This window comes from Equus caballus, chromosome 1 (assembly GCF_041296265.1).
Source record: "Equus caballus isolate H_3958 breed thoroughbred chromosome 1, TB-T2T, whole genome shotgun sequence".
Classification (NCBI taxonomy): Eukaryota; Metazoa; Chordata; class Mammalia; order Perissodactyla; family Equidae; genus Equus; species Equus caballus.
The window spans coordinates 138085891-138112292 of record NC_091684.1 but is presented as its reverse complement, the minus strand read 5'-3'; the positions used below and the strand labels follow the sequence as shown (position 1 = coordinate 138112292).

Genomic DNA, 26402 nt, shown 5'->3' with positions numbered 1-26402 from the left:
AGTTAGAGTTTTCTATCCTTTCTACCTCTACCTAGCACCCCCACCCCCAGTCCCATAAACTCTCATCCCATCCCTGAGGTTTGGTGATGCAAGAATCAGAAGGTCACTTCATTGTTTTAAACTCCTAAAATAACAAAGTTCACCCTTGCTTGCCTTCGTCATTCTGCTCCTTCCCTTGTTAATGTGCTGTCACACTCTCCATGGGGAGTCATAACGAGGCCTCTTGCCATACTCTTTCATAAAAGATAATGCTACATGCCACTAAAATGTGCCATTAAAAAAGTCACAGACAGGTACATTTGTGCCTTAAGCAAAGAATCTTTAATATCAGAGCATCTTTTATCCAGAGACAGAACTACCCCCATCACCTCTCGGTTCAGCATCCCTCCATTTGTGGGATAAAGTGGGTCTCTTCTAGGATTTTGTCAGCTGTATTTAGTATTTGGAGTTAGCAGAAGTAACCTGAAGATGGAAACCCTTAAGAAGGGAAAAAATGTTATTATTCTGCTAGACTAGAGCACAGCAGTTTTATTAGATGGGAAGAATTTGACGCTTTCTATTTTTTTTGTGGATTTATTGTATGGTTTTCAATTCAGATCTTTAAATGTATTGTAGTTCTCGTGTGGATTAGTTACGGAAGCAAATAAAGGTCATTGCAGTCTGTGGGGTTTGTATGGGCTCACTTTGTAATGGGGAAAAGAACCCATATGGAATTGCACTTCTTCCTCCTGCCAGGAATCAGTGGCAGGAATCAAAAAAAAGAAGATCCACTAACAAGGATACAGAATTCCTGAACTAGGGCAAACAGGGAGGATTAATCCTGCCCCCGGAGTATTTGTTTGACTCTTCTAGAAAGCTTGCACAGATTCAGTTGACTGACTGATTTTTAGGACTATTCACGCTCATAGTTGCCATTCAAGACTTTAGGGCCAACTTTTAAAATGAAAATGAGTTTGGTACATAATAAGGTCTTTGTTTTACCAAGTGTGAGGATTTTATTTAATTCTTAGTGGTGGGGAGTAACTAAAACATTTAGGGCACAATTTTGTAATTTCACAAGCAGCTCAGTACTTATCTCCTCCTGCAGAATGGCTTGAGGAGAGAGTCCTACTGTTGTTTTTCACTAATTAGTTACTCCACTCATATTCTTGTGTGATTTGAGTCACAACATGTTTGCAAAAGCTGGAGTTTTAAGTTAGCCCTTCTTGGGTCAAAAAATAAGCCAACATACACCCTGCTCTAGGCTTGCCATTGCAATACCCAGGATGGCACATATACATTTAAGAAGGCACCAGGCCAGTCTTGTAATGTTCTTACTCTCACTGAGTGTGTTGTGCAAGTACATGTTCTGGTTTGTGATTCTATCTGGCAGGTTATTATAAACCTTATTAAGGTTGGTGATGAATAATCTTCTGATGGGCTTTTCCGTAGGAGTCAGACGGAAGCGCTATCTTTAGCACGTGCATTTTGCTTTCTTCACTTGGGTCCTTGCTCTTCGTGTCTTTGTTTGCCTCCTCTCTCTGCCAGTCTCTTGAGTCCGAGGCATAAAACAGTCTGGCTCAATGTGCTTGGTTAATTGGAGTGTCATCTAGTCCTCTGAGACCCCTCTTCAGCATGATCACTGTTTTATTGAAGTGGTGTCAGTGATGTGTTAAATGATGACAGCAAGGTCCATGGCTTAGAAAAATCTCTCTAGATAGGTGAAGAACATATTCAGAGAGCCACACAAGGTTATTGTCATCAAAGTAATACCATCTTCTGAAGATTTTTATGGGTTCTGTTGTTTTAACAAAGTTTTTCTTTTGAGTTTCAGAATTACCTTTACCAAGTTAAAAAATAAATCCATGGAATACTAACTACAGTGCTCGCTCTACATGGAATATCATTTTTCTGCATCTCCCCAAGATACAGTTTAAATGCCAGTCCTTTGTGATACCAACTCTGATCTCTCCAGCTGAAAGTAGTATCTTCTTCTGACCTACATCTGCATCTTCCTTGTGGCATGTGCATCTTCCATTTTGTATTATAGTAATTTGTAGGTGTGTCATAGTTCCTTATGATAGGATTCAAATCTGATTCTCTCGAAATCTACACTCTCTAGCACAATTCCACTGCCCTAGTGGGTACTCAAGAAATATTTTTGGCTCAATTTCTTCAGACTTTTGTAATGATTTTAAAGCAGTTTCTGAGAATAAAGATCAGAGTTTAAAGTTTGATGCAGCCTTGAATATAGTGCTCATAAATGTTTGCTGAATAGATCACAAATGTTTTCTTGTGAAGAAGGGCTTTCTGTTTGCCAGAGTATCAGACCCAGATTCAAATTCCACTTTTGCCAGTATAAACTATAGATCCTTAGATAAGTCATTTAATCTCTCTGGGCCTTAGTTTCCTCATCTTTAGATGGAAACTTTACTCCAGAGCTTCTGGACAAAGATCACAGTGAGAAAATTAAGCCATTATCCCCTCTCTTTAGAAGGAATTACCTTTTGAAATGTTTATATTTGGTTCAAAAGCCTACTAATTTGGTAAAGCATGGAATATATGCTTTAGCTTCCACTCTCACCTCAAACTTCACTAAAAACAACCATAAAAGAATTTATTTTTAAAGGCATGATACCGTAAAGACAAAGTGAAAGGGGAAGGAGACAACAGCAACTGAATTTTGGATGTGGGAAAGCCGATGGGCAATGGTAAACAACTTAACAACGCTGAGAATGCCGAAATCCTAAGCCAGCAGGAGTAAAAAGCACCCTGATTTCCTGGAGAACACCCAAAAGGCTCAGGAAGTGGTAGTACCAGATATCTGGAACTAGGAGTGAAGATGGAAACAAAGAGAAGAGAATTATTTTGAAGTTTTTTTGAGAAGCAGTTAAGCTGTTTGACCCACAGATTCTGCCCCTAACTCAGCAAAAGCAGACAGTTAACCCTCTCCAGCCCTAACCTAAGACTGGAAGGAGGTTTTTTTGTTTTTGGAGAGAATAAAATAAGTGATGCCTGGCACTGTGGAAGACTGTGTCCCTTCACTGAGTACAGAGGCATTAAGTGAGTTTGGACTTTTAACGTAAAGACGTCCCAGCCTTCTTACCACGCCCTGTTCCTAGGACACTGGCAGCCAAAATTACCTTTCAGGCAGGAGATCAGAAGAGACTTTCCCTAGGGAAATGGGACCAAGAAGTCTTAAAGATCCAGACATTGAGAGTTCTCCAAGGAAACAGCCCAATTTGGTGATCTTCCCTCAGTCTGCAAGCTCCACAGGTGAGCACAGTGCTTCCAGTCAGATTTTCAGTGCCTTACTCTTAGCAAGACATTTGAGGAAGGCCTTTAAGGTGAGAACAGAGACCTCAAATAACTGAAAAAAAGCAACTTGGAGGGCCTTGGAACCTATGCAGGGGAGGAAAATTCCAATGAACTACTGTAGTATTCTCAGAGGGATAAGAGAAAATGTTACATCCAGGAAACAAGAACTGGCTGCTGTTACAAAGGAACTTTCAGAGAACAATAACAAGAAATAAAGAAATGAAAATCAGAGAACCTGGTCAGGAAGTCTAACATGAAAAACAGAAGTTTCAGGAAAAAAGAATAGAGAAAACAGAGGGGAGGAAATCATCAAAGAAAATGTTTTCATTTTAATTTTTATAACATGAGGGAAACACTTATATGCTGTTTGAAACTGCCCTTCTCTTAGTATTGCTACAGCAAAAACAAAACCTTAGTTTTTTTCTAAATGATCTGTGTCAATGCTTTTCCCTAGAGACAGTGAGTTTTTGTTGATAAATAGTAAATTTTTAAATTTTCTGTAGACATCTATATTAGAATTTTTCCTAAGGAGAATTTAGCATAAAAAGTACAAGTAGTTGGATGTAACTACCTTGTCTTATGGAAATGTTAAAAGCTGCAAACACATCTCATTTTTGAAAATGTTGCCTTTCTCTATATTGTTTAATGGATGCCAGATAAGACTCATTAGATACCAAGAAAATAAAATATGATCTACATTTATAAGCAAACACATAAAGCTATTTGAAGTTAAAATAAAAGTGTTGAAAAAGTGGCATAGATCACCCAGCCTAGTACCCTTGACAGAAGCTTCTGGAGAAGTTTGATGAAGAGGATGTAGTTTTCTTTCTATGATGTCAGTTTCAGATTCAAGGGCTGTCATCCTAATTCTTGAACTGTTAAAATCCAGATTAACCAGATCTGTTGGCACCACCGCTTAGAATCAGTGTGAGCTTGAACAAGTCATTTTGCCACTCCAGCTGTCAGTTTCTGATCTGTAAAATGAAGATAACATTAGAATTCTTTCGTTTCTCAAATATTTGCTCAGTGCCTTTTATGTGCCAAACACTTTACTAGGTGCTGGGGAAACATTGGTAGGTAAAATAGGCCTGTTCTCTTTCCTTGCTGAACCTACAATGTAATGAGGCAGGCAGATGATAATAATAGTAAATTCTTATTTTTTGAAAGCAGACACCTTCTTTTGTGAACACTTTCATTTAACAACAACAACCTTATGAGGTTACTTTGAGAAGTAAGCTTCTCTTTGAAATAACATCCTCATCTACGTGTTGGGTGTTTACTGGGTGATGAGAATTAGGGAGCATTATCTAGACGTGGTCCCTGCCGCTAAATGGATAGAAGAAGCCATTCCCTGCTCTCCCTACACAAAGCCCCTGGAGACACAGCTGTCTCTAGTGGGCCAAGCTGCAGCTCTGTTTGCCTTTGTGGCCCTTGGTGATTGTGAACCGGTTCTGAGGGGTGACGGATGACTCCAGATGCCCTATGAGCGGCTGCTGTCAACTTCTCTGTACCATAACAACTTGGCATTTGGTGTGCTTAAGTACTGACATTTTCTCCTCTTGTTTTTTAAAATTATTGTCAAGAAGATGAGTGAAAGTTGAATTTTGTTATACTGTGCTCTGTCTGCTGCTCCAACTAGTGAAAATCTTACCTGTTGAGCAGGTGGTTTCTGCTGAAAACCATCAAAAGGCAAAAGGATCAAAACTGAAGGATCCGAACACCAAGGAAATTTCAGTGGAAGATTGTATAGGAAAGTGGGTGGGAGTTTCCTTTACAAGGCTGAGAGGCCTTGTCAGTGGGCCTCCCTTCCTTCCATTGAAGAATGTTGAGAAAAATGGCATGTAAGTTTCCATCACTCATTCCCCTGCTTTTACTCCCATTTTTGTAATTGTCTTAACTTGATTTTTCTCACTGTCATTTTTTTGTGTAAAATTTTTTGTAACTTACTGCAAAAAGGAGCTGTTAAAATGACCTTTGGCATATGATGGATTGACTAGTTTAGTCCTCTGCAAGGTTTGTGAAGGGATCCAGCTGTCTCAGATTACCATGCCTAAATGTGCATTTTCCAAGGTTGTCAGTGATTGTAGTGAATGTGAAACTGGCAGACAAAGTGACGTGTTTTCCACTGAATGAGGCATTGTTGAGCTTGCTTTGTGCTCTCAGCTATCGTGAACAACCATGAGATTGACAAAACAAGTTGGAACAGGTGCTAGCAGTCCCAGCTAAGCATTTTATTATTTTGATGGATTTCGGACTGATTTTAAAGTTTTTACAACAGCACATGGCCAAATTCTGTATGCGCACAAACACACACAATTTGGACTTCAAAAAAACCATTAAATCAGCAAAGTCTTGATAGGAAGAATAAAGAAAGGAAGAGAAGACAAAGCAAGCATTTGACAAGCCATATTCAGATGTTTGAAGGACTGTCATTAGAGAAGAGGCGGGCTGCTGCTTTATGACTGATTGGCTGAACTTTCTGAAACTAAGAAACAAACAGAAAAAGCCCATAGTTTTCTATTCTATATAAAGAATACTTTTCTAATGGCTGGATCCCCTATACCCTTCCTACTCAACAGTGGCATCATTGCCTTTAGGGGTTAAAGTGCCCCATCCATGGGGGGCATTGAAGTAGTGACTGAATAACCACTTGTCTCAGATTTTTTTTTTAAAGAAGAAATACTTTGTAGAAGAGACAAGTATAAGGTTAGACAGGCTGCCATCATTTATTTGGTAACTCAGCAAATTTTTGTTGAGTGCCTATTATGTGGCAGATACTGTGCTGGTCCCTGGGGACATTGCCGTGAAGGAAACTGACAAAACCCCTGCTTTCACAGAGCCTATGTTTGAAAGAAAGGTGCTTGACAATAGTAACTTGTGGGACAGAAATAAACAGCATTGTGTGATGGGGGTAGCTGAGTGATGTGGAGTTACTTCTGAGTCGAGATCTAACAGATAAGAAGGAGCCAGTCTTCTAGTGACATCTGTCAACTCTAAAATTCTGTGTGAGTGTGATATTTGGGGAAGCGTTGCTACTACCTTTAAGATATCCAGTGGTAAAAACCACTAGAATTCTATCAATACTCAAATCCAGTGAGCTGGAATTGGCTTTAAAAATCCTCTCGATCCAAAAGTCCCATACACCCCTATGTTCACTGCAGCATTATTTACAATAGCCAAGGTGTGGAAGCAACCTAAATGCCCATCAACTGATGATTGGATGAAGAAGATATGGTGTATATATATACAATGGAATACTACTCAGCCATAAAAAAGATAAAATCGTCCCATTCACAACAACATGGATGGTCCTTGAAAGTATCATGTTAAGAGAAATAAGCCGGATAGAGAAAGACGAACTCTGTATGACTCCACTCATAAGTAGAAGTTAAACATAGAGACAAAGAGAATTGATTGGTGGTTACCAGGGGAAAGGGGGGGTGGGGGGAGGGCACAAAGGGTGAAGTGGTGCACCTACAACATGACTAACAGTAATGTACAAGTGAAATTCCACAAGGTTGTAGACTATCATAATCTTAATAAAAAGTTTTTTAAAAATCCTCTGGAATATCCTATGGACAATATTACATACTTTGGTTCTGAACTGGATAGTAATAACTTTAACATCTTTATAGTATTTATTTAGAAAAGTCTTTTACATACCTTGTCTTGTATTTAGAGACTAACATGCTTTTTAACCAGAAGAGAGACTTTATGACTTGTTACGTCAGATCCCTCCTCTTACCCGTGAGGAAGCTTGGGTCCAGAGAAGGGAGGGAATGTTTCCACACTTACAGCACTGTGCAGAAGAGAACTGGAATCGAGGACTTCTGGTGTGAAGTCTAGTGCTCTTTCCTCTATTCCTAGCTGTTGACATCTTCTTGCTCAGTGTCATTCTAACAAGAAGGGTGGCAGCATAACACTTTACGTGTACATAAGACTTAAAGCCTTTTGACATTCCTTATCTCATTCAAGCTTCTCCTCACTATGAGGGGAAATAACTGAAAAATCAGTAATGTAAGGCACCCAAGATTGTTCCAACGTATAAGCTTCAAAGCTCCCATTTTGCAAATAAGGAAACTGAGATCCAGAGAAATCAAAGGACTTTTCCCCAAAGGTTAAGTGACTGAACCAAGCAGCAGCAGTTAAGTGTCCTGACTCTGGATTAAAGTCTGCTTCTTCCATTATGCTGTAGAGAAGAAGTAGATCAAGTAGACTGAAAAAAGAAGAGGTAAATGATAAATGTAAATGGACAGGAAATTAGATAAAGGAAAAGACTGGTTTATTGTGACTCTGCTCTTTAGGCAAGACTGCTTTTCACAGGATTATTACCTACACTATTCCTATAGCTGGTTCAGTTTTACCATATTTCAAAGTGTACAATTGCCATTGTTTTTTAGAAACCAAGGCCTAGGTTTTTTTTTTTAAAAAAACATATAAATTAACCTAATCTCCAATATGTCTGCTATAACAGGAAGTGGGTAGGTGAGAATTCCATCTAATCAGTAAACGTTTATATAGTGCTGCCCTGTTGGCGGAAAGGATACAGACTTGGCTCTCAGGAGCTCCTTGACCAGTAGGGACAAAGAGAAGTAAAAGTGCAATGGAAGCATAGAGGCCTGAGCAGATGAGAGGGGCGGCTGATATCAATGTCAAAGCATTTCACTTATCTGTGACTGCTTAACAAACTACCCGACACTAGTGGCTTAAAATGACGACCATTTATTTACTCACAATTCTGTGGATCAGGAATCCTAGCAAGGCTCAACCATTCCATGTAGTATCCACAGTGGCCTCTAGTGAGGGTGAAGTCAGATGGTGTGTAAGAACGGAAGATCCAAGATGGCTTTGCCTGCATGCATGGTGGGGGTGGCCACTCCATCCGTCCTTCCGTCTGTCTCTCTCACTCGCTCGCTCTCTCTCATTCTTTCTCACAGGAGCAGCAACACCTACAGAGGCCAGAAGTGTGAGTGTGAGAATATTACTTGATTATGACTTCCTTGACCTTGAAATGTCTAGAAATAGAAGTGTAGATTAGGTTGAGCTTGATAGACTATACCCCAGTGTGCTGATGTTTTCTCAGGTACTCACAGCTGCATGACTCCAGTGAGCAGTTTGGAAATGGAGACGTCCCCAGTGCTAAGTCTCTAGGGATGGTGATCATGATTAAAGTCACCCACTGTCAGAGGACACAGGTCAGCATTACACAAACATTTTGAAAGGGTGTCATTTCTTAATTCTTACTATGAAGATTAAAATGGTTATCAAATTAAGCACATGAGATGATTTTGGAGACACTTAACTCTAATCTTTTCCCTTCTTGTGACCTTTTAGTCTTTAATAAGAAATAAGCCATCTAAATTAATCATAATGCTTAAATATGTGAGAGTGATTATTCTAAGCAGTGATGTGTAAGAGGGCCCTGTCAGTTAAGACTATCAACCCCGATACTGAAGAGTTTGTGTACTACGTTCATTAAAGTATTGTAGCGTAGAAACAACCAAGCCGTGTACCACCAGACTGACCAGGCTCTGGGAGACCTCACATCACCATCATGGGATCATCATAACCAACAAACGCTTATTATCTGCCTACTGCAAAATACTATTTCTCACATCACAGAGAATATATAAACGTTTATGACTTAGAGTTTACCCTTAAACAAGTTAGAACTAGCCAGGCATTACAGACACACAACGATGCAGAACACTAGGAACTGTCACCAGGTGGGATGTGATAGATGGCCAGGGAATGATACGGACAGGGACTGATGTGAATTTGGTCCTAAAATTGTCCTCTGGAACTAACTCCTGACAGAAGAGGAGGAACAATCTGAACCAAGTCCAGAAAGGATAGGGAGCTTGGACTTCCATCTATTCCTCTCTTACACCATCTCAGATTCCAGATGGGGAAATTACCCTCAGGATTGCATTTTGAGTTGTGCAAAAATTTGAAGAACACTTATTTTTGTATTAGAAAGGTAAAGTGTTTGCTTTCATCCGTCATGACTGGACTTTCTCTTTAATTCAGTCTCTCACTAAATTTCCTCTCAATGTGCAGAACACCATCGAAGAGACCTTTGCAGCTGTTTTTAAATGACTTTTAGAGATTTGGTTATATACCCAGATATTTTAATTAGCTTTGCTCTGATTAGAGCTACTGATAGAAATCACTTTGGAACAATGAGTGTCTTCAAAGCTACAAAAGTGGGTCTGTTTAAATGGAAGAGTTTTTTTCCTTTTTTTTTTTTAATCAGTTAGCTGCCTCATATTTACTATGGCCTAGTTGAAAAAATATATATAATTTAAACCATAGTATACAACCAAAAAATTATTCAGTCAGAGTTTTTAGTCTAATATAGATAGATTGATATATATACACACACACAAACACATATACATATATACACACATATAAACACACACACTCTTTTTTAAGAAAGTGATGCCGGTGAAATAGCCTAATGGGAGAGGAAGGAGAATTATGTGTTTCGAGACAGCAGGGTTAGAAAGACCAAGCAACATTTAAAGATTGAAAACAATAGCATTTAGCATGAAATCTGTTTTTTATCATCCTTACCCAGCCATTAGAATGAAGAAAGACAGTGTCCAGCTGTAGCAGTAGTTTGCTAGCAGGAGAATTAGAAGTAAAGGTACTAGTGCCTGAGGGGCGGGTCATGAATTAATAATTGCTATGTGGCGGATGAGCCCCGTCAGAAGAGCTGAAAATGAGGAAGTTGCCTTGCAGAGCACTATCAATCACTCAGTGACCATAACTTCCAGTAATTAGTGTATTTTATGGGCCTTTGCTTCAGTGGCTCGAAAGCACATATGCTCCAGTCAGAGCTAAACTTTGCCGGAGTAATATTCCGGGATGATTTATCCTCCTGCTGCACTGGGATATAACCCTATATTAGGTGAAGATTGTGAACTAAGCTGCAATAAAGTGTAAGTTTAGGTACAGTTTGCCCAGGTTGAGACCTCAATGTATCATGCTTTTCAGCATTTGTGGTTAGGCTACAGCAAGCAATCATTTTTAACAGTGAAACAAATAAAGCAATTAAAGGAACAGCATTAGGATATTGTACTGGTGAATTACTGTTGGCCTCTCCCTATTTAAGTGTCCACTGTAATGAGCCCATTTCTAATTTTAAAAAAAACTCTATTAGAAACATTTATTTGTAATGCTGTCCTTTCTCCACTATTATTAGTAATCTGTGGGATATAATGCAAGACCTTCTGAATGATGGGGAAGTGCTTGATTTCTTTGTGCTACTGTGTTTGGGCTCCTTAAGTTAAAATAAATTTTCTTTTTATCAGTGGACTATGGCGAGGATGAGGAATTCTTTTGTAAATAATGGCACCTGCTTAGAAGCACTCCTGATGGGAACCTCACATTTAGGCTCTTTCTACACAAAGAAAACGTTTTATTTGTGAGCTCTCAGAAGCACTTGGCGCTTTCTGTGCAGGTGTAATGAGTTGTTTGCAATGGTTCGCCCATTGCACTAGAAGTCTCTGGGGCTTCTGCAGACAGGGTCCTTTGCCATCGCCAAAACATCTGTATAGTCCAGAGTTCCTAGTAATTTAACAAGCTTTGTCACCAACCTACAGTGTAACCTTGGGCAAATTAATTAAGCTTCTGGTGCCTCCATTGGGTCATAATTCTGTTTGTGTTAAAGAAATCCTTAGAGTTTATAGGAAAGTGTTATGTGAAAAGAAGTATAAATTGAATAAGGAAAAGATATGCATGGTTTCACTGTGTTCTTTTTCGAATGAAATGTTTCTACACCACTTTTAATGATGGTGTCCTTGAATTTCCTCAAAAAGAGACCAGTGATAAGCTAATGTCACCAAGCTTGGGTGGAAAGGTGTATACAGTTTGATGTTTTTGTTACATTTATTATCCCATCTTTAATTTGCAATGTATTATAGTATCATGCAAGTTAAAACAATAATAGTAAAACAAACTAATTTTCTTTAATTAAAGTGAATTAGGTTTTGATTTTAATATATTTGATGTAGTGAAAACTGATAATGTGGAGGGTCCCAAAGGTTATTAGGGCATATTTCTGTTGGGCCTGATGGTGTTAGTAATAACCCTGTTCCTCGTAGTTCTAGACATGAACAAATATGTCACTTCATCAGTCTCTGTTACTCGCACTTCTGCCCCTCCGCAGGGGTTGCAGATTCCACAAGTTATCAGCTAATGGCGTTATACATTAAAAATTGAAGCTTTCCTCACTCCGAGGCCTTGCAAGGCTTTGTTCTTAAGCCCTAGACACTTTGGAGTGCAGCTGCAAACTATAGGCAGAAGATTAAATTAATTTGTAACCTTTTTTTTTGGTCCTGCATTACTAAATCCTCCACGTTTAATTGAAATCCTACTTCAAGACGCTTTCTGTTTCTGTGTTCTTTGTTGTCAGTTTAACCTCCGAAGCACTTTAACATTGGTAAATTGCTGTTATATCCTTTGGATTGTTTTTAAACCATTCAGTAAGAGGACAGTGAAATTGATACATGGGAAGAAAAGGAAAGTCGTAGGGTAGATTTTGAGGTATTTAATATTTATTATGGTTCTTCCAGCATAGTTTCAGATGATTTAAACTCTCTCTTTAGGACTGTGTAAATTGGTCTTGGGATGAAACCTCACCTAGGGAATTTTATGTAATCCAGTAGTTAAGTCTGATTTTTTAAAGTTTCCCTGTGTCTGAGTGTTCCAAAGTGGCTGCTGCATTTCTGTAAAACAAAGGTTTAACTGCAGTGCAGAATCCTTGCATGGAAATTTAATTGTGTAAAATGTGCACAAGGTAGTTAAGAACAAATTTTAGAACATTTCAGACTATAAAGTCCTCCTTCAGCTAGATCACTGCCTGTATTGAAAATGCTTATTTTCAATTTGCAGTTACGTCGAGAAACATAGAATATGTCAAAATTAAGACTAAAAAAAACCCAGTGCTCTTCAGTATAACAGTAAATTTAAAACTATTCCCACATTGTTGCTATTCTCAGTAGGAGACCTGATCACCAAAAACATATCCTGCGTTTGTGTTCTGTACTTACCTTCTGGCTACAATGTATGTTATCTCTTTATCATTTATGACTTTGTGACAATAATAATAATCATTATCAACAGAAGCTATTGTTGTTTCTTTGTACATAGCTATCTTCTATCCTAACTTTTGTTAAAATATGAAGGTTTCTATCATGCAATTGTTCTATATTTGGTAATTGTTAGGATTACACCCCCACACACGTATAATTGTTATTTAGATTGTAAAATCCAACGTATTCAAATGCTGCTAAATCAAGAGTATTTCATAGATTATGGTTGGACAAATCCAAGATGACACTAAGCAACAGTTCTAGTTTTATAGTAAAATATTAGTAGTTCACTGTTATTTAAATGTATTCCCAACTGTAAATGTTTTCAGAGCTTTTTTTTTTGCCTTTTACATAGTAAATCGCTCACAGTAAACAGAGTATTAGCAGTTTGCTGAATCTTAAGTATTTGGAATTAAAATCCACTTTTTAAATTTAACGTTAAATAGAATCCTCTCCCTTCCTCATTTCTACCTCCACCCCCTGAAAAATAAATAAAGCTTTTCCAAATATTTCACAGTGTGAGCCGCTCCCCTCCTGGGGATGAAAAGGACGTGAGAGCCCTTTGATGAACTGTTGGCGTCTATGTGGGTCCACATCTTTCAATATATTTTTTTAAAAACTGGACTTAAGCTGCCTATATTTAAATGCTTCTTTTGTAAAGATGTTAAAGAGAGCAAAGATTTCTATTGGCTTAGCCCTAATCTGTTTGCTTTGTTGTGATTCTTTTTTTTCTCTTTAACTGTTAACCTATTTATAAATCTAAATCTACACACAAAGGTCGTTGGTTGGCTGAACTTAAACCATTTTAGTCAGTAAATTTAATTAAGAAAATACAGTGCAACTCATAAGCAAATGAGTTTTTTCCTAGTTTTAAACCAAACCACCCTCTTGAGTGCTGATTGCCTTGCCCGACCCCTGGTGATACAGAAACAGGCAAAATTAAAAAGGACATTAAAGCTTCATTAAATCTGAAACACATTTAGTACAGTGACATATCTGCAGGCCATTTCAGAGAAGATTACATACTCTCTTTTGTAAGTTTCCTAATTTATAATACCTTGACAATAAAAACTGGGGAAATGCAAGTAGATTAATAGACCAGTTGGGGTAAAAGATACAGAATGGCCCCAGGTCCAGCTGTCTCTGAAATATTCACTCATAGCATATGTGCTCCCTCTTCCCCATAAGGGTTCAGTGTTTATTTTGACTTTTGACAGCCTCATGAAGAACTTGTTCTTCATGCAGGCATATCTGCTACAAGCCCTTTTCCTTTTTAACCTTCTCCTAATTGAACTTGATAAAAGAGTTCTAGGCCCTGGCTATATATTTCCTTCTCTTTTGGCATAAGACAAAATAGTGTGGAACATAAACACTGCAGCTACATTAAACCTAGAAGGACAGGAACATACATGGAAGGCAGCTCCCTCTCGCGGGGCCTTAAAGTGACTGCTGTGGTGCCAGCCTAATAGTGCCACTGCCAGTTTTCACGGGTGCAGAATTGGAATCCTTGGCCTGCTGCTGGAGCAGCCCAGTGGTGACACTCTGTGTGAGAGAACATGATTATTTGACTGCTCTGGTCAAGGACAAGAAACCATTCTCTATCCTCTGACTCAAAAGAGGTCAGACATGCAAGATGTCTTAGAAGCAGTTCTCCCAGGACTATAGTTGACAGGCAGGCCTGAGATTCCACAGGATGTCAGGAAAGTACACACAAAGCAAAGCCAACCCCAGGAGTGGTGAGTTCACTAGTTCAAGCACTGCCACCTGCTCCCAGGCAGACTGGTACAGAGAGGCTCCAGTTGGCCAGCCTGTACTGAATTTCTCTCTGTTCTCTTGCATGGTGGTATCTTACAGAAGAAATGAATGATCAGCCACCCTTGTTACCTTGTACCAGTCATGACAGAGGGGGCCGAGTAGATGTGTACATGTTCCCAAGTCAGCTGTAGCCTGTCCTCTCTATAGAACAGTGATGACTTGAGAATTTGAGGCTTTGTGGTGAAGTGGGAAGATTCATATTTTTCACCTTATCCCACTCTTTTTTAAAACCTTCCATTTATCATTGCTTACTTCTTTAAACTGCAAGAACCAGTGGCCAGTGTTGGCACCCGCCAGCTAGTTTAGATCTTAAATATACTGTGGTAGACAAGTTTCTTCTGCTGGTAAGCCATGTGGACAGAATTCTTCCGTAGTCCTTAATGACATGTTGAACATGTACCCAATTGGATGGCAGAGCCCCTGTAGAGGCGCTTGAGATAGAATGTTCCAAATGCTTTTTAGTAGTTATTAAGCTGTTGGTTTTTATAGATGAGAGATCCTCCTCTTGGTAGTTTTCTAACTCCAAATGGAGGAATATGCAAAATTTGTAATCCGCAGATGAGTGTGATGATAGGTGACAGCTTTTGATGAGCTGTCACTGCCTGTCAGTTCAGTAGAGAATGGTGCAAACGCCTAGTCCACCCATTAGTGCCACAATAGACCACAGTAGCTCCTCCTGAATTGGTGTGCACACTCATTGGCCAGAAACACACTGTATTTTCAAAATGTGAGGCAAATTGATGGCACATATTGGGTGGGAGTGGAGTAGGGGCAGTGGAGAGCTGAATCCCTCCCCTTCCAAATAAATAACTGTTTATAGACAACAAACATAATCACACAACACCATAAAAGGGAGTTTGGTTAATATCCACACTCTCTTTCCTTCACCCTACGTTGTAATGTTTTACTATTTATATTTGAAGGGATTAATGATATCCACCAAATGAAATAACAATAGTATAACTTTATATCTTGAAAATCAATGACCTCTGAGTATTCAAGAAATGAGTGCAAGGTAATGAAACATACAAGGTTTTCCAAAACAGATATATATAACTATACATCCAAATGAGTGTTGCTTCTTTCAAAGTAGTCACCTTTCCTGGTCATGTGGTTTTTTTTCCTTTACATTGCTGTTGCTCAAACTGGTCTTACAACTTTGAAAATTAAACTCAGCACTTCATGTTTATCCTTAGTAAGGAACAAAACATTTATTCTTTGAAGGTGGCTTTGGGTTTTGGTCATACCTATAGGGCATTCAAACCTTAGTCAACAAATAATTTAGTGGAGCAAAAATCTGAGGAGTATAATTTTAAATCCAAGATACAATTCTAACAAAATGAAGTAGATGTTCTTCTCTTGCTTGAAATGATTCTGAATACAGTTCCAAAAGAGGAGTTCAGAAATGTTTGAGCAGTGTCAGTGTGTTTGAAATAAATGCACAACTTCTCAAAATCTAGAAAAGCAATGTAACAACACTGGAAAGAACAATGGATTAAGGTACAGATCTTGGGGTCAGTCGCTAGGCTTCTACTGATAAACTGTGTGGGAACTTCTTCATTGGGACTCTGAGGTTCTAATCTGTAAAATGGATTGATTCTTTCTTGGATCCATTCCAGCTTCAGAGTTCCCTGATGTAGTGATTCTGCTTTGAAAGTAGTTACAAATACGTGTAACGGATTTTAGCCCTGAGACTGGGCCACATTATGAAGTTGCAAAATTTTGCCGCTATTTACTTTAAATACGTTATGGTATGTTTGGTAAATTTGATCTCATTACTTTATATCAATCCTGTTCCTAGTTGAATCTTTTGTTTGTACAGTGAGAATCCAAAGGCCGAAATTAAGTAACTGGCCTAGAAACATAGCAGTTTACAAATCAAGCAAAATCAAAAGCTCTAAGGATTCACTTTCCCAATTTCAGACTTAAACTTATAGTTCTGACTTCTCAGTCTTAAAATTGCCGTTTACCCACTAGTAGTGTCTCTTTTCTTCTAACTATAGATAGAAAATGGATGAAAAAAACTAACAGATAAATGGAAATAATGGCAAAATTTTCTGTTTCATATGGCCCATTCCTCACTTCCTATAACCCTCCCTGTATACTTGTAACTGAAAACTCTACAGAGCTGTGGGCTAGGAACAGTTAGGTGTTCCCATTTTACAAGAGAAAAGCCAACAGTCTCCTTCCATTGTTTTATATCTCTGTCTAGAAGAAACTGTAGCTCACATGTAAATGTGAATAATGCCCATAGAGCTGAGAATATTCCTAAGAGAAACCACATAAGGACAATATTTAGTTGTTAAAATTAGAGTATTTTATTGGAGATGCAACACTGTCCATTGAAAATGTCCATTCTGAATTCAACTCTTAATGTAATTACAGCAGTAATTTAGTTCATGCATTCGAGGTTGTGAGCTTTTTATATTTGCTGGATACAGTTCTGAAATTTAGTACTTGTCTGTCTTAAGGAGATCTGCCCTGCATGCAAATCTATAACTAGACAAATATTATTTCCTTTCCCAGCTTGCTCTTGGGAGGTTTCCATATCCTCAGGTAAGATTGTTCATTACTGCCGTTTGCCACTGTGACATTCATTCCTATGTATGAAGGTGCAGGGAGCAATTGTGAACATTTGAGCCACATACAAATAAATCTGTCCTGTTAAATTGAAAAGTGATATCTTAAAGGAGTCATTTAGAAGTCTCTATTGATTTTTTATTTTTTTAAACTCCAGATTTTTTTCGTCTTTGTTAAAGGTTGAAAGCCATCATCGTGCTCTTCCTTTGTGTGACATTGGTGATGTTTTCCTTATCCTCACTCAGCACCATGTGCTCAGATTGAGGTTGAGGGAGAGGCACAGCCTGTTCTTGATACACTATTCGAGTGTTTGGATTTAATTAAAGTTATTTGAATTAAAGGATTGAGATGAATGGTAAAAATATCTAAATAGGTCATTATTTTTGCTAAGCAAGTAGACGGACCCCAAATTTTATGCAGGTGTGATTTTGAACATATTCCTTTCTAAAATTTTGCCTCTTCCTATCCACATTGCTAAGAAAACAAACCATTGTATTACTATTGCTGATGATAATCTTTATAATTTCTTTAATGTTTTTATTATAGAAGGATGCTAGCACTTAAAATATAAAGCTATTTTGTGATTTGAAAATGATTCCCCAGTGCGTGTGGGGAAATAAGTGAAATGTCTAGAGGGATGAAAAATGAATGGTTTGACTGTTTTCCTCTGGTTGATGCTCACTGTTTTTCTGGCATCTTGGTCTGTACAGGCCAAAGTGCCTGGAGGCATGTCTGATTTAAAGGTGGTGTTGGTCTCTGCTCTTTAAGCATCTATTAACTTGCTATTATTATGCAAATAAGTGTTGTATTACACATACTAATTTATGCATGGTTAGATTATGCAGATGCATCACAAACATGGTTATTGAATAATAGGATGGGGCTCGTTCTCTCCACCATCTTTATAAGCGATTTTAAGCAAATTCTCCTGGTACCCATGTGAGCATTTAAAGACCCTTCAAATACTGAAATGTCTCTTTTGTATCCTTTTTCTTTTACAGTTAGAGTCATCAGATAAATGGAAGAGAAATTCTCCAAGTTGTTAGGTTCAAGAATGTTAATCTCATTTTTCAAATTTTTAGGCTTCTTTGTTTAAACATTATCTTTTCCTTAAAGAGAAAATTCTAAAATGTAATCACTTGGCATGCATTCTAGCATTTAGTGAGATTTTAGTATATACAGCCTTGTTGCTTAGCTCTAGGTAGCCCATCAAATTAAAATCACATTTTCAGGATTTATAGCTCATTAGAATATTTATCTTGGTAAGCCTATTACTCTGTCAGTAATTTTTAAACAATTCACTATTTGGCCAATTTATGCAATCCCCTAAAATTTTGTAATTGAAGAGAAGAGACCCTGAATAATGTATCTCTCGAACAAGTCTTGGTAGAAAACTTGTAAGCCATCTAATAAAAATGCCAAAGATTGAGAATGTAGCTATATTCTTGAGATTCCTAATATTTAGAGTAATTAATCAGTGAGATTTGATAAGTGATAAGTCTAAGAAATGGATTGCCATTGCATTTGACAAGTGAAGCATTTGAAGGCTCTGGTCAGTTTGGGAAGAGACTGAATACCTTTGCAATATTGTTTTCTTGAGTGTCTAAGTATACATTTACTTGATCAGTCAGCTGGAGGTGGGAAAATCTAATGTGCTGAGCTCCCTAGTTAGCAATAATCTTTATGCCAGAGTCGGGGGAAAACTGTATTCCTTAAGTCATGATAGAATATTGTCATCAGATTGGGACATTTATTTCAAATAAAAGAAGCAGCTTTGATACCATCAGGCCTGTTTCCCAGATCTTTCAACAGAAGTTTGTGTACTTTGTTGCTAGAATCAATAATGACTTTTGGTGGAGTTGGCGTTTATTTTACAGGCTTTGTTCTATAGACTGAAGATTAGGAAAGAATACTTGATAAATTCTTTTCCTGACCCTCCCTTTTGCCCTCAAATAAAGCACAAAAGAAGAATGTTTATTTTTATAGTATCACAGAAATTGGATTATGAGATAATACCTTCTCTTTGGCCCATATTATCTTATTTGAACCCCCAACCACTCTGTGCGATGGCCTCCCTTCATAAATTGGGCAAACAGAATGGCTGATTGGCTCGTTGTTGAACTGCAGCTGGTTTGGTGCCATTGAATCCCAAATGGAGTAGGCAAGAGTGAATCACAGACTCTCAGGATTGGAAGGGATCTCAGACATCGTTGAATCAAACCTGTCTACAATATCAGAAAGCAAACATCTACACTCTACTTGAACACCTCCAGTGGTAGGAAACTCACTACTTTGTAAAGCAGCCATAGAATCAAAACAGTGTTCTATTTACCGAACTGAGGACTGCCTCATCCCAATTGTCATCCGGGGGTCTGGTCCTTGAACACATGAGCCTTTCGTATATCCTTAAGATTACATAGATTTGAATCCCTTCTGTACTCAAGACTGGGGACAGTGCCAGGGCATTGCTGCTCTGAACTCTAAGTCAAATCAGGGCACCAGATCTGGGTACGCTTCACTGATACCAAGTTGAGAAGAAGGGTGGAGTGTTGGAAAGAGCTCTGGACCAGGAGCCAGAAGATAGGAATTAGAACTCAGCTCTACCACAAACTCTCTGGTCACCACAGGCCTTAATTCTTCTTTGTTAACTCTTTGAGGCTTCAGTTTCCTTGTCTCTAAAATGAGGTTCTTAATACCTATCTTTCCCATTGGAGAAGAGGAAGTATACAGATCAAATAAGATTGTGGATATGAAACCACTCAGGAAAGTACCAAGGGCCACCCTACTGATCCTGATGTTGGGCTGTAACACAAAATAAAATTTCTAATCGCCAACTGAAGGTTGCAAAAGGATGTGCTCAGCAATCTGCCAGCTGCAACTGGAGCAGAGTGTAAAATGAGCAGAGGGGAAAGTGAGGAGGAGAGGCTAGCTTCAAGACTTGTTCTTCCCCAAACCCGCCATCAGTGCTGCTGACAGCGTCATTAGCAGCACCTCTTCTTGCCGGTGACATACTGTGTTATCAGGTGGGGACGCAGATGAAGGAGGGGTATTGGGAAGATATCAGGGAGAGTCAGTGGCCTGGGTCCAACATAAAAGTTAAAGGACTAGTTTTTTTGAAATAATCATTCTATATGAATGTCATTGTTTTGTGGGTTGGTTTTTTATTTATTTTAAAATACTATTTTCGTTTCCTTTAGACCTTAAGTTTGCATAGCCTCATTGGCATACGGTTTAGGACTCGATAGAAAAAATTGTTAAGAGCCACTAAAAATGCACAGTCTATTACTGCAGCTAATAATAGGAAGAGCAATGATGTCTTGGATTCGTCTAGCACCTTTCTGACATCGAGCTCCAGAGTGCTTTCTGTTGTCTGACTCAGGCTGTACGTCCCACCTGCAGGGACTATTATTCCCAGCCTCCAGGTGAGCAGACTGAGTCTCAGAGAGGCGAGGCATCTTGCTTCAGGGATAAAGGGGTACAGTTAGGTCTTGGACTGGCTCTGTGTACTCTGAATTTGGTTAGCCATTCATACCACTGCTCTTCTTTACCCTCAGCCCCACCAAGCCCTTCTCCTGGTTTGCCTTCTCTGCCCTAGGGAGGCCTCTTGTGTAGATGAGAAATGCTGAACATTGGGGGGTTGTGCCATTGCAGATGATGACAAGACCCCTCCCTAGAGCCCTTTTGCTCTTCTTAACATGTCTTTAGCAGAGTGACAGGGGGATCTGGAGAGCCCCTGAGCTCTCACTGACCCCAGTGACATTAAATTCTGGGTGCCTCTGAAGCATATTATATTCTACAATATGATAATGAAAAAATTATGTTTTTAAACATCTTGCAAACAATATCTCAATTTCTTGAACAATTTAGCTTTAATAATAATCTGGAAAGATGTGCAGGTCTGGACAAGGACTGGAGCTATGTGTAGTTAATCATGTAGATACAAATTCAGTTGATTTAAAAAACATGATGGTGGGCAATGGTTTGTTTAATGACACCATAATTTAGGAGAAATGAAAAAGATTGCCTGCTAAAAATTGTCATCCTTCATTCAAACTTTACAATAGTGCCCTGCATTAGGATGTTAGTAAAACCATTAAGGAGACTTCTCAGGGGATGTGCCAACTCTAGCATTTGGAAATTTGGTAAGCAACATGCCACAGGAAAGTGAAGATATTACAGATACAAATGTATTTAAAGTACTTTTCCATGTATAAAAATGTTGTTCTTCTTTTGGCTACAATTCCTGATCTTGGTTAATAAATTACATCAAAATGACCTGAAGTTAGAAAAAGGAAAAAAATCTGAGCAAATAGTGCCCCTGGTATTGTAAAGCTTTGAATGTTTTCACACCCCATTAATTTATTACTTCTCTTTCTTCATCTTTAAATTTCATTTTTTTTTTCAAAATTCCGACTCCCCGCTGCTGCAGTGATTTTCATCTTGTTGTTAATTTTCCCTGCTCCATATGGAGCTCCAGACATTTCACCTGGAGGCTGTACTAGATTTTGCTGTAGTGATCGTACTTCCGGAGGCCAAAACTGTCATTTAGGGTTCCTGGTGCATCTGTCTGCGCCAGGCTTTTCACTGGCATGGGAGAGTGTGAATAACAAATTGGATGCACCTGAGATTCAGATGATTAGTGTGTTTTGTGAATCTCCACGACTTGTAAGCAGATAGCTCTGGGGGTGGGGGCTGGGGAGGAGGGCTAAACAGTGACTGTGGGTGAATCTGTACTCACACCTTACATTTGGGGCTTTGCAAGGGAAGTGCAAACATCCTAGGCAGTCTGTGAGTGCAGAGAGAGTAACAAATATTTCATCCTGCCTTGTCATTGATTAGAAAAGAGCCTTTAATTTCATTTCACCCCATGTTGTGATTAATTTGCATTCTTTGTCAGAAGTTAATGGAGTTTTTTATGGTTCACTCTGAAATCCTTGAAGACATCAGACTTGATCTGATGTTTATACAACCGCCAGCGGAATTTTTTCGTTTGATTGATGGCAAGCTTGATGTTATTCCAAACGGCTTTTTAAGCTGTTTTTAAGAATTATTTGAATAAAATGCAAGCAAGATATTGTTGTAACGATCAAGATTATCTGTTAAAAATCTGTTTCAAATAACGAAGATGATAAGTAGTAAAAAGGATCAAAAACATAAGAGATGTATAGTGTATATGCAATGTTATTTGTTAAAAATACATAAGAATGGCATTCAAAGAAATTATTGCAAATCGAGGGATCACTTTTATTGAAAAAAAATATACCATCATCTGGCCAAATAGAATAATTAAGGCTAAGGTACAAGGAAAGTCTGGATCTTTGGGATTAAAAACCTTTACTACCAATTGGCTAATTCTCATTTATTCTGCCAGCTTTTGCCACCAATGTACAAAATAGAGATCTACTGTTCTTAACTCGAGGAGACAGGGTCTGTCAGGCCTGTTAGCTGAACAAAATGATGACATATTACTTGTCTCAATAAAGAGGCATTCTTAAATCCCAATACGAGTTAAACATAAGTGGATAATAGAGGATTTTAAGTGAAAGACGTGCATTCTTAATAGTATAACAACTGGCCTTTTTCACAAGATGGTACAGAAATGAAAATATCCTCTTGTTAAAAGCAAAATACCGGAGTTCTTTGTGGGTAAGAGGAATGTGTGTTCACCCCCATACACTATCCATCAGAGTAGGAGGGAAGCTGTAGGTGCCATTTGCTCCGAACCTCCTGCTACTAACCAGGGAAATATGTTTTGACAATGCTTTTTGATTACTAATATCATTTGTTTGATTTGGGGGCTTTGCCTTGCTTCAGCAGATTCTTGCTTAGCTGCAATTGCTGCTGGTGAGACTTACTCATAGGTCAAAAAGCTACTTATCTGAGCACTTTCATTTAAAACAGAGTAATTTATTTGCTGTATCTGAAAACTTGCTAAATAATTGGGTGGTTTTAATTGAAGTTACTCTTTTCTGATTCTTGTATTAACATGATCTAAGGTCCTTTTTATTATATGCAATCCATATTATTGACCAAATTTGCCCTGTTTTCGTTTAAATGTAAGCAGCTTGTCAAAGAGAAAATGTTTTGTTTGACTTGGCTTGGAAACCTGCTTTTTTAATGTGGGTTTTTTTTCAATTGACAGACTGTCTTTTAAACATTCATTTATTTTGTAGTAATAAATTGTGCTCTGGATAGAGTATTTGTCTCATAATAGAGTAGAAAGCGTACGTTCTTAAAACTGTTTTAAAATATTAAACACTTCAAAAGCTAATGTCAGAGTACTAGTTTTTTGCTTTTTGTGTTTTTTTTTTTTTTCAGTGAGGAATATTGGCCCTAAACTAGCATCCGTTGCCAATTTTCCTCTTTTTGCTTGAGGGACTCGCCCTGAGCTAACATCTGTGCCAATCTTCCTCTCTTTTGTATGTGGGACGCCAACACAGCATGGCTTGATGAGCAGTGTGTAGATTCACGCCTGGGATCCAAACCTGCAAACCCTGGGCCACCAAAACAAAGCATGTGAACTTAACCACTATGCCACCAGGCCGGCCCAAATGTACCTAATTTTATTCCTGTTTTAAAAGCCATTGACTATATTATTACTAATCCTAATTTTGATAATTTAATATTGTTTTATATTCAATGTTAAATCTAGACCATAGATATCTTTATCTTATTGATGTGTTAATATACTGATCATGCCTAGACCAACCTAGAATTGCAAAATAATACCTAAAAAGTTGGCCTTCTTTGAAAAGAGATATTTGGAATCTATCCTTTGTTGCATGAACTTTTTGAAGTTCAGACCATCAAAGATTTTAGTCAATTATAAGTATCTAGTTTTTGTGTGAGGTCTCTAATCAGAGGAAAAAAACAGTAGTGGAAAATTACCCTGAACTTCGAGTACTCACCTTTAATTGGCAAAATTCCAAAAGAGTGATACGCATGCAGTTTTTTCCCTAAACAAATTTCTAGCCTACATGTTTAAATTCGTTGTTTATTTTCATCCTCACTATTTAGGTTATAGACATTTTAAAATATGCTGATATTTCAAGCCATAAAATCAGATTTTATGTTCCATAAAATGCAGAGGTGAAATCCAAGTGACATGAAGGTGTTCACTTGTACACATTTGCTTCTTCCCAGGAATTTCTTAATTGCCCGTGTCAAATTCTTCTCCCAATGTCTATCTCATACTTATCAAGAAGACTCATAATTTTATTTGCTTAGCCTATGCCAAAGACAGGAGGTGGGTTTCTAGTATGTCCTTAAAATAGAGCAGAAATGGAAGCAAAATTATCCCCGAAGTGTGGCTAGCTTAGAATTGTGACATTTTCCATTAAAGATAAATTACTTGTTGATACCGCAATTGAGATATATGTAGTTAGTCAGCAGGTTAGTGATTCCTGTCTTTTTTTAAAGCACTAACCCCATGTTGGTTTGATTTTATAGCACCTTCCAAACTAGTGTTTGACATACATCTCTATTCAACTCATATTTGTCTTGGAGCACCCGCTCTATCCTGGCAGTCTGCTGAGCACTAGGAGTACAGTGATGAGACAGATGTGGTCCCTGCTCTCAAAGAGTCTAGTCCAGTGAAAAGGAAAACATAAAACAAATGAGTGGAAGTTGGTATAAAAGGAACCCAACAGGAGGTGGTGTGCTCTGGCCTCAAGAGGAAGAGGTCAGCTCACTTTAGGAAGTCATGAAGGTTTCACAGTCATGAAGTCATGATGCTTGAGCTGAGGCTCTGAGGCTAGAAGGACGGGCAAGAACTTTGCAGGCATTCTAGTCAAAAGGAGAGTGATCTGGTAAAAGATACGGGTCTAAAGCAGCATGGTGTAATTGGTGTCCTGCCAGTACTTTAACCTGATAGTGTACTACTACTGTTGTTACTTTCATTTCCCTAACAGTTTAGGAATTTCCCTAGGTAACTTTTAAAGCAAGACTTGGAGGGAAGTAAGAAAGAGGAGGGAAGAATGGTAGAGGAGAGGTGGTGTGTCAGGATGGAGATGGCAGGTGTCGCAGAGACCAGATAGTAAAATTGGGTTTGAATCCCTTTGAGATGACTGAGAGCCAGTCTGAGGTTGGAAATCAGTGCATTTTAAGATCTCTGCCCGTAAGGTCAGTTGGCTCTTGCCTCTGAGGGGTTCCCTGCCACCATCTATGAATTTGAATTGGCACATTATAGGACATTTTCTAGACTGCTGGGGGAGGAGAGTGGGAATTGTCATGGTCAAATGAGCTAATGCCTAAGAGAGCACTCTGAAAAATATAAGGTGGTGAACAAGAGCAAGGTAATATTAGTATTATTTATATTTCCAGAAAGTACTTTAGGGATTTACCTTTGTAGCTCTGGAAATATATGACCATGTCTCACACCAGAAAGGACTAAAATGAATTACTTTTCTGATCCCATAAGAGCCTTTCTTTACAGTCTTTCTTTTTTGAGTTATAATTTATCATTCACAATCACAATCATAATATATAGAATTATATACAGAATCTAGTCATTTTTAGTTCAGTAACTGGGGACCATGATTCTATTATAATTTTTAAATAATCAGCTTAGCCTAGAAATAGAATTGAAGTTTGAAGTAATGAACTTGGTGCCCACTCTGGCTTTTAAGTGATGACTTTGCCATCTTCTCTCCCTCTTAGACTCTATGGTCTGGAAGGCCTTCCGTTTTTCTCCCTTAGGTTTTATTGGTGCTGCCTGCTACTTCACAGCTTCATAGAATTTCAGGATGTGAAGAGTACTTACAATGATCTGATCCAACTGCTTTATTTTCTAGAGGAGGAAATGGGGGTTCCTAGCCATTTAGTGACTCATTCGTGATTACCAACTATTTGGCAACAGGATCAGAGTGTATCCCACTCTAGAGGGATGATGCGGGGAGAAAGTGAGATAAGGCACTCAGAGGCTTTGAGCCCAAGTGACCATCCTTATTATATACACCCACCCACTCAAGTACTGCCTCCAACTGGTGTGTCTGCAGAGATGGAAATTACTGTCCCAGGATGCTCCAGGCCTGCCAAATAATTGCTAGTGGATATGGATCCCTGGGGGGAAAGTGGCCCTCAACAGTGGTAGTAGCAGCAGCAACGGACAAAGACAGCAACTTTTATTATACCCCACTGATTTACTTTTCACCATTCAGTATAGAAAACAGGTAGATTTGGAGCTAGGAGGTCATTCGCATCCAAGTTAAAAGGCGGGCAGACCTGCCTGAGCTTTGTTTGAGCACAGATTACTTTTTAGATGTTTAACAGTTCTGGATTAATGAATGGGAGGTTGGGAGTTCTTCCTCAACTAAAATGTTAATGATACTAAGAACCCAACCTTCTTTAGTACCAATAAAACAGACAAGCTAAGTTCATTGAAAAATCAATGAGTTGCCTAAAAGGAGCAAAGAGCTGATTCAATTTATCACTGGAGATTGCCCAGGACACACCAGGTAGAAGAGGGTCCCAGGGACCTCTAGGAGCTAGGAAAGGAGGCAGTTGTCTGTTTATGCACAGAGCCAAGGTGTCACTTCCAAAGGATTGTGGGAAACTGAGGCAACCAGTTAGAACCAAGTGTGGACTCTGTTATGCTGTACACTGTCAGGG

General features: G+C 38.6%; 1 protein-coding gene across 15 annotated transcripts in view; it reads left to right on the top strand.

The window, feature by feature from the left end:
• The window catches only part of MAP2K5 (mitogen-activated protein kinase kinase 5), a 245052-nt gene that overhangs the window by 147773 nt on the left and 70877 nt on the right, over window positions 1-26402 (top strand). For 10 of the 15 annotated variants that reach the window (XM_001496608.6, XM_070270028.1, XM_014733756.3 and 7 more), the window contains one exon: window positions 16740-16769. The exons of the other annotated variants lie outside the window; for them this stretch is intronic. In XM_001496608.6, coding sequence (XP_001496658.1) covers window positions 16740-16769 — 30 coding nt within the window. The remainder of the gene's footprint in view (window positions 1-16739; window positions 16770-26402) is intronic. 15 annotated transcript variants of the gene reach the window in all.